At 43.5% G+C, this 9,662-nt stretch overlaps 1 protein-coding gene across 2 annotated transcripts in view; it reads right to left on the reverse strand.

The window, feature by feature from the left end:
- LOC124150924 (serine/threonine-protein phosphatase 2A 55 kDa regulatory subunit B alpha isoform-like) overlaps window positions 1–7,416 on the reverse strand; it is a 37,118-nt gene extending 29,702 nt beyond the window's left edge. The window contains exon 1 of one of the 2 annotated variants that reach the window (XM_046523119.2): window positions 7,092–7,416. In XM_046523119.2, the coding sequence (XP_046379075.1) occupies window positions 7,092–7,179 (88 nt within the window). In that variant the 5' untranslated portion in view covers window positions 7,180–7,416. The remainder of the gene's footprint in view (window positions 1–7,091) is intronic. The other variant, XM_046523120.2, reaches the window with a different exon arrangement.
- Window positions 7,417–9,662: the final 2,246 nt, after the last annotated feature.

Here is a 9,662-nt window from a genome sequence, read left to right on the forward strand (position 1 = left end):
CCTATATGATATGTCTTGTTTGTTTGTTTGTTGTTTAACGCCGCACTCAGAAATAGTCCAGATGCGGCGGCGGTCTGTAAATAATCGAGTCTGGACCAGACAATTCAGTGATCGACATCATGAGCATCGATCTAAGCAATTGGGATACGATGACATGCATCAACCAAGTCAGCGAGCCTGACCACCAGATTCCGTTAGTCGTCTCTGACAGGCATAGTCGCCAAACCTGGGTTGCTGAAGATCGATTCTAACCCGGATCTTCACGGGGGCGTGGCTACATGTAAATAGCCGCAAATAACGGTACACCCATGACCCACGTCTGTAGGCGAATGTAGTACACAGTGTACGTGATGACATACAGCTATGGGTTGTCAACTTCATTTTCAAACCCGGATTCCAGAAGAGGTGAGGTAAGGTGAAATGGGGTTTAACGTCGCGTCCAAGATTATTGCATTTATATAGCGACGTGCACGCACGTGTATGTGTGTGTGTGGCTGCTTGTACTAGTCCGGACTGACTCCGATTTATAGTGCTAGCCCACTGAGATATCATGCCGCAGTTTAACATGAATACCCCACTCAGACACAGTATACTGACTCCGAGCCGACCAGTCCTTGTTTTAGCCCCTTAATGCCGAGCGCCAGACAGGGTAACAACAAGTACCATCTTTTAACGTCTTTTGGTATGACGCGGCTTGGGATCGAACCCCGGACCTTCCGCTCTCCGGGCGGACGCTCTACCACTAGACCACGGAGGCGGTCGGATTTCAGAAGAAAAGCAAAACATAGTTTTGTCTCTCACGGCGTCACATCAGCGATCGGGACTACGAAAAATATTGGATTTCTGTTTCTCGCCATGGAGATATCTCCAAAATATGACAGCAAGTTCTCATATAAGTTAGTCCACATCCTGTTAACAGAGTTTTAAAACAAGGAAGTACGGAAGGGCCACACTATTTTTTATATTCCTTCCCTCTTAATGGCGTGGGGTAAAAATAATGTAAAATTTCGCCACATCGAAATATATATATATATATATATATATATATCACGGATGGAACAGTATCTGTGGTAACGAATTCATGAGAAACAAAGATATGTAACATATTTCACATTATTAATCATTGATTGACGTGGATTAATATCCGCTAGACCATGGCGATCTCTTCATATTGAAATAAGGAATGTCGGAAATAAAACAGAATCGTTAGATCCTTGCATCGGAATCGACGATACGAAATGAGTGAGTGAGTATGGTTTTACGCCGCTTTTAGCAATATTCCAGCAATATCACGGCGGGGGACACCAGAAATGGGCTTCACACATTGGACCCATGTCGGGAATCGAACCCGGGTCTTCGGCGTGACGAGCGAACGCTTTAACCACTAGGCTACCCGACCGCCCCCGATACGAAATCGTGTCAAGATCCTCACAGCGATAGCTCTTTGGCTGAGATGTCTATATTTCATCGTTGCCAGTCAGCTAGACGGCCTACAGTGAGTGAATATGGTTTTACGCCGCTTTAAGCAATATTCATCATAAAGATGACTATTTGGACCCTTGGCAAATATTGAGTGAGTGAGTGAGTTGGGTTAAACTTCGGTGAAACCCCACGAGCACGGGTGTGGTGCTGACAAACCTAGAAACATAATCGGGGCGAGCCGGGATTCGAAGCCACAACCATAGGTTTCTGGCGTGCCCAAGGGACGCAGCTCTGCACAGCGAATCGCGGCGCCCCCCAAAAAATATTGAGTAGTATAGTTTAGGATAGTGATAATGTAAGGGGAAGTTGGGTGTTTTTTCAAACATTAGACCGCAATCTCGAACCAATCTGATTAAATATACAAGCGAAAATTAATCAGGGAAGTAGCAAGTCAGCCGTTAAGCTGCTTTATATTCACTATGACGATCATTCGGCACCACTCGCCCCTTTCCGTGACCTGCAAGAAGACTCGTCCCCCTATCGACGAATGTTATTTGCGAAAATACGACAAACCAATCAGAATGCGCGTATGATTTCAAGTTCTTCGTCAAAGAATCCCTCCGAAATATTTTTTAATTTTACATATGTCTTGCATCTAAAAATATACCCAAGACACAGTTAAATGTGTTCAATCATACTATGATTCCGCTTTACTTGCATCTGAAATATATATAATATATGGGGAAATATATGTGAACCATTACGCAACGAGTTGACAATTGTTTTAGGTATGCCCGTTTGCGCTAAGACGGAACCCGGTCGCAAAAATGGTCATGAGAAGGGCACGAGTGCTATTCGGCTTGTCCCGGAATAACACGAGTTGGCCCCGAATGTATGACGATATTACCACATATATATATATGTTACATCATTTGGGTTACATTTGGCTACTACATTTGACGCAACACATTTAGTCAGTACAAATTCAGACTAAAACAATCCAAGAGAATATACAATGGTATATTTGTTTCATTGTTACAAATACAAACAAAAAACATATTATTTTTGGGATATGAATATTAGGGGCACTAAATGTCAAACTCTAGCAAAAATCCCAGTATTGTGCCCAGGGCCTTAAAACATAAAAGGCGGTGTGGGTTAGCCTAGTGGTTAAAGCGTTCGCTCGTCACGCCAGGTTCGATCCCTGATATTGCTGAAAGCGGCGTAAAGCCATACTCACTTGGGAGTGAATGAGTTTGGTTTAACGCCGATTTGAACAGCATTCCAGTTATATCACGGCGTGTCAGCTTAATGTGGGAGGAAAGCCCGAAGTGATGCAGGTCTCAGACGTTTACCACTTCGGTGAAACCCACGAGCACGGACATGGTGCTGACAAACCTAGAAACATAATCGGGGCGAACCAGGATTCAAACCTAGAACCATAGGTATCTGGCGTGCCCAAGGGACGCGTCTCTGCACCGCGAATTGCAGCGCCTTAGACGACTTGGCCACCCGTGTTCCCTACTGCTTAAGACATATGCAAGCAGTCATGGTGACTCCGACTTTTCAAAGGCAAGGCGAAATTCGATCCAATGAGCGAAAACATGTAAACTGTCCTGGCGAGCGCAAGGACATGGACGTTGGTATTACGCGACATCTCCGCATTCTAAAAAATGGTTGAAGCCTATTTCCTATTTTGGTAGTCTTTCATACAGACCCTGAAACAAGTATATCCAATACAGCCCGTGCAAGTCTATAATGTTTGGCAAGTCTGTTACTGCAGTATCCGTTTCTGAAAATGAAGAAAGTCTCTGGGCTCCTTTTTCTTATATTTTGTCATATATATTGTCATTATAATTTGTTTATAATAACTGTTTTTTCTGTAAAATATGTTCATTTCAGAGACTAGATGTAAGTCTAGTTTGGGTAAACAGTTTTTTATCTGTCCAGGGGCAAACATGACAGACTCCAAGCCATTGTTATGGTACGTCGATTTCTAGCTGTGGTAAACTGTTCCCTGTTGTTTAGCTGTAAATGATACGCGTAACTCAATATGGCTTTTGTTTCCCTGTTTACAAACATGTTTACACTGTGACATAGCCACCTGTCTGAGGGAAGCGTGTCCGGGGATTTGGTGCCTAATAACATCGTGTTTATTAAGAGCGTACGTTTGTGAGTGAATGTTGTTTAACGCCGCAGCCTGCAGGTGTCAAGCTACATAGTGACAATAGGTCTGGATTTTACAAACCACTGACCTAAAGCTTGGGTATTGATCTACGCAATCGGGGTACTATGACACGTAAAGATAAGGCAAATTGTTTAGTTTTGGGTTTGAATAGGTCTTCAGCAACCAATGCTTGCCGTAAAAGGCGACTATGCTTGTCGTAAGAAGCGACTAACGGGTTCGGGTTGTCAAGCTTGCTGACTTGGTTGATGCAAGTCATCGTATCTCAATTCCGTGGATCGATGCTTTATGATATCAATAACTGGACTGTCTGGTCCAGGTTCGATTGTATATGACCGCTGTCATATAGCTGGAATATTGCCGAGTGTGGCAACAAAAAAACAAAAAAACCAGTACATGCCGTTCTGAGCTTACATATATCAATATAACTATCTAGAGTCCCCTGCATAGGTATTGTTGGAATATTATTTAATTGCGTAAAACTACACACTCAACATATATTTGATGAAGTTGGCAGTGTGTGTGTGTGTGTGTGTGTGTGTGTGTATATATATATATATATATATATATGGAAAATAATGACGTGACTCATGCGCGTGTGTAATTAGGTGCTATGGTCATTAAGAAATGACATCGTGACTTGCTCAGTCGTCAGTGTCTATTTCAAGAACCATCGATCTTCTTCGGCAATCATGAGACACTTGGCACGTTTGATTGACAACCAGCTGTGTCCAGCACGCGCATATCGATACATGTATATTTCACGTTACCGAGTTTCTCCTGAACAATCCTATCGTGTTGACATCAGCCATCTGTGTACATATTCAGTCGACAAGGAGAACATGTTTTATGCATTCGTTCAATCGTTACCAAACTGTTACATTGGCCATTTTAAGGAAAACGCGCAGCTTCCTTCGAATCGTAACATACCTTTATACGTGGAGTTTATTGTGATTACTAAAATGATATTGCGGCAAGCCAGCGTGGAAACTAACCCGAAATATCATTACCTACGCGGTAGCTAGACCTCTCTTGTTATATTTCTTTAGAACCTGTTTTATTTGGTTCTTGGGTGTCGTAAGAGGCGACTAACGGGATCGGGTGGTCAGGCTCGCTGACTTGGTTGATGCATGTCATCGTATCCCAATTGCGTGGATCGATCCACGATGACATATAAATGCATCCAAGGCACAGAGCGTTACCACCCGATCCCCATTGTTTGTATGTTGGTTTACGCCGCACTCAATATTCAGCTATATGATGGTGGTCTGTCAATAATCAAGTCTGGGCCAGACAATTCAGTGATTGACAACACGAGCATCGATCTCCGCAATTAGGACACGATGACATGCATCAACCAAGTCAGCGAGCCAGACCACCCGATCCCTGTTGTGGTTGGGGTTCTCGTGACGCGCGTTAGGTTATGGGTATCTGTTCGAACTGGAATCCCTAAAGGGTGAATACATCAGGGCTCTGCGAATACATCGCAACCTCTTCGAATACATCGTGAATACAGCTGCATCGGGGCCAGCAACGTCACTGCAACGACTATCATGGCTGACATACATGTGTTATCACGGACGTTGTCGATGGCCTGAATGCATAGGAAAGCTTGCATGGACTGGTCTCCCTATCTCTGACACTGCAGATTTCAAATATTACTGTTATCATTGTTAAAGTTGGTCACGAACGCGTGTTTCTATAGTTCAACGGTAAATTTATGAGGCACTCGTGTATGTAACTTGTGCCTTTCTCAATTTGAGTGAGTGAGTGAGTTGGGTTTAACGCCGCTTTTAACAGTATTCCAGTTATATCACGGCGTGTCAGCTTAATGTGGGGGGAAAGCCCGAAGTGATGCCGGTCTCAGACGTTTACCACTTCGGTGACACCCACGAGCACGGGTATGGAGCTGCCAAACCTAGAAACATAATCGGGGCGAACCGTCTAACCCACAATCATAGGTTTCTGGCGTGCCCAAGGGACACAACTCTGTTACTCAATTTGAACAGTTGGCAGTAAAGTAATTATCACATATTTAGAGTCATTTGAAAGCACAGGTGTGATGAATTGGTTGTCAACTGTTTGCAGACTGCGTAACTTGAAGTAAAAAGTCAATATTAACTATAGACAGTGATTAAAAGTGAGGGGACGTTGAAACGATACCGAGGTTTTCACGTCAAAAAGACCAAGCTATTTTAGTTTGGGAATGATGTCACGTGATGAGGGTGTGCCGTCATTGAAGTTGTAGTCATGTGACCTGGTATTGTTTAAATCAGGAACACCAAATGACAGTGAGTGAGTGAATGAGAGAGTACACGCTAATTATCAGCTTAAAATGGGAAACGCCCAAGTGATGCAGGTCCTAGCCGTTTCTTGGTGAGTGAGTATGGTTTTACGCCGCTTTTAGCAATATTCCAGCAATATCACGACGGAGGACACCAGAGTTTCTTGGTGAAACCCACGAGCACGGGTGAGGTGCTGACAAATCAAGCACCAGAATGCGTGCGAATCTGGGATTCGAACCCACGATCATCGAAACCACTCCAAGGGACACAACTCTGCTCAGCGCGTAGCGGGACCTTGGCCATCAGTGGTATATCATACGAAGGTAACAAATTATACATGTTATTGGAAAAATGACTGAAAATTGTTTTTTCTTCTGTTATTGTTTTTAAGTGTATTCCTCCATCGTACCTTCCCACCTATCTATCCCAGTCGGAATTCCCCTAACCCCCACCATCCAGCACGCCAAGCCTACCATCAAACTCGGTCCACATCACACCTGACCTTCACGACCCCTGACCTCAGCGATGACCGTGCCCTGTGACTGACCACATCTTGACCACGAATGTTGGTGTACCTGGATTGATATGCTTAACCTTTTAAGCCTACCATATTTTCCTAGTGGAATGAGTGAGTGAGTGAGTGAGTTTGATTTTACGCCGCTTTTAGCAATATTCCAGCAATATCACGGCAGAGTACCAGAAATGGGCCTCACACATTGTACCCATGTCGTGAATCGAACCCGGGTTTTCGGCGTGACGAGCGAACGCTTCAACCACTAGGCTACCCGACCGCCCCATTATACAGGATGTCAACCACAAGAGAGAATGCCCCACTTCTGTAAGGCTTGCTAAAATATACTCCTCAAAATAAGTTATGGACCACCCGATTCTTTCACATTACTATAGTTAATATGCCATGCCTGATCAACTATAATAGTATGAAAGACTAGGTGGTCCTTAACTTCTTTTGAGTGGAATACTTATGCTATCGTTCGGCCAATGTCAACAAAATTACCACACCGTACATTAAACCGTAAACATCATCCCTGCCCATCCCAGCAGAGGGCGTTCCAAAGTGGATGAAAAGTACAACCAACCCATACACATCTCAACTAGTTTTTTTTAAAGTCGAAATACGGACTCCAGCGTACAAATAGTTTTCATAAAACAAATAAATATTACAAGAAACTTCGTGTTACCTTTATCCTTGTGATGGTGATGAACGGCCGAGTGCAACATGGATGAAAACTTGTTGGTCAACTTGACAGGCGAACCGATGGTCACCATTGTCTATTCGAATGACTCCCACAAGTAAAAATATCCCTGTCCGATGGTCAGCAACGTACTGGTAGGCTCCTCCGGGGCCAGATTCGTACTTGCTCGCTGGTGTAAACACAAGAGAATGTGATTCGGTCGAAATTTAGCAGCATGCGATAAGCGGGCTTGCCCTGCTTATTTCGTGCCCAGGTCGCCGAACCGTTGCGGATAGGTACGTAGTGCGCGAAGAGGGTGACACTGACTTGTGTCCTGTGCAAACAAAGTGCTGATTGACTGGGACGCTCTGTATAGTCCGACCACGTTGGGACGGACTGCCGCTACTCTAATGGCGCTTCCTGTCGCTGGCGTGACAATTCGAGTGACTGACGTTGATATTTCTCTCGTCTTCTCTCGGGACAAAATTCCACAGGTGTGTTGATATTGCAGCAGTCTAAACGGCCTATATTTTTTTAATTTGATGTTTACATGATATACGTTTTTTTCCAAAGTTGATCACGTTCATAAGCGTGTGAACAACACCATTTGACGTTTATAGTTTTTACGAGACTGTTATCTGGAAATGACGTAAACACTGACGGGCTACTTCCATAAATTACACATCCCTGGGGAAATCCTTGGGAATTCCTTTGAACATACACCTACATAAGTGTTATTTCTGATCATTTAGACCCGTTATTCTTGAACTCAGGGTTTTAGCATACATTGAGAAACGTCAGAGAGTTTGACTGCATGATCGTTCACGAATATCCTCGGTACGACCCATCCTAGTGAACAAAACGTAGAAATACACATCAACTATTATAGTATGGACTCGATCCGTTTCTAGAATGACCGTCACAGTCTACAGCAATCTATGAATTTACCTTCGTATCTATTTGACACATTTTTTTATCACCTTTCAATGATCGGCCAACTGATAAATGATGATTAACACATGTAACCGCCACGGGTTAGACAACAACTTCGGAAATCTCTCCAGTCACGTTTATCGTGTCGGCCATTTTGACGTCTTGTACTTGATGTAAATGTATTACGACGCGTTGTCATTGTGACTGACTTACTGAGATAGTTCTTAACATAACCCTCTCACACTCAAAAATGATACTATTTGAATACACTAATTGTAAACAAATTCCAACAGATGTTCCTGTAAAGCAAGCTGTGCATACATACGCTCATGTAACCTCTCTTTTGGGGGAACTAATTTATTCCGAGATACAGCTTCTTGTTGTTTGTCTGTCAGTGTAAACAATAAGTCACACGTATAGATCTAGCGCTGCATCCCTCGAGGTATAAACTTGTGATATAAAATATTATAGTGAGTGAGTGAGTATGGTTTTACGCCGCTTTTAGCAATATTCCAGCAATATCAGGGTGACATCAGAAATTGGCTTCACACATTGTACCCATGTCGGGAATCGAACCCGGGTCTTCGGCGTGACGAGCGAACGCTTTAACCACTAGGCTACCCGACCGCCCCAAAAATATTATAAGATTTGACTTTCACTTTGTGAGGGCCAAACTCACAAGCTCCGACCTCATACAGTTTGGTCTTCACTCTATGAAGCTTCATACTCCAATGAACTCACACAAAGTGTACGTCAATCCACTATTAAATATCGAGTCTCGACCTTGTAATCCAGTGGTGGATAGCACGAACAACGTCTCACGTTGACAGGATACGAAGACTTTGAGCATGACCACATGAATTGGTCGGTTGTGGCAAGTGACACAATGCTGTGTCGATTACAATATTCCTAGTGAGCAATAGGCGGTAACCTAGTTAATATTACTACATTTTTGGTGTTTACGTAAGCATCCTGGTTAGAATGGTTTTCAGAATCCCGCATTCTTTTCCTAAGAGGCGACTAACGGGTTCGGGTGGTAAGGCTCGCTGACTTGGTTGATGCATGTCATCGTCCCCCATTTGCGTAGATCGATGCTCATGATGTCAATCACTGGATTATCTGGTCCAGACTCGATTATTTTCAGACCGCCGTTAAACAACAAACATGACCTTTATTGCTCGGCACCAGGCGCCGTGCATTATTTGTTGTGGTTTTCAGGAAGTCATTGTTGTGAAAACACGTTACTAGTTTTGTTTCCATAATGTGTTTGTTTTCCACTTTTATATTACATCAATATTTAAACTGAAATGTGTCATATTCTCACTCCTGATTCTGAAGGTGCCACATGAAAATAACAAATTGTTTCACCTTCTGGGTTACACGTGTGCGCTTCATGACAGTATAGGTACTTACAGCAATACGTAGATATGCTACGAAATACCTTTGCACCGTGTTGATCCTCTGGATGAGTGAGTGAGTTGGGTTTAACGCCGCTTTTAACATTATTCCAGTCATATCACGGCGTGTCAGCTTAATGTGGGAGGAAAGCCCGAAGTGATGCAGGTCTCAGACGTTTACCACTTCGGTGAAACCCACGAGCACGGGTATGGTGCTGACAAACCTAGAAACATAATCGGGGCGAAC

Source organism: Haliotis rufescens, unplaced genomic scaffold (genome assembly GCF_023055435.1).
Source record: "Haliotis rufescens isolate VD_foot unplaced genomic scaffold, xgHalRufe1.0.p SCAF_12, whole genome shotgun sequence".
NCBI classification, from domain to species: Eukaryota; Metazoa; Mollusca; class Gastropoda; order Lepetellida; family Haliotidae; genus Haliotis; species Haliotis rufescens.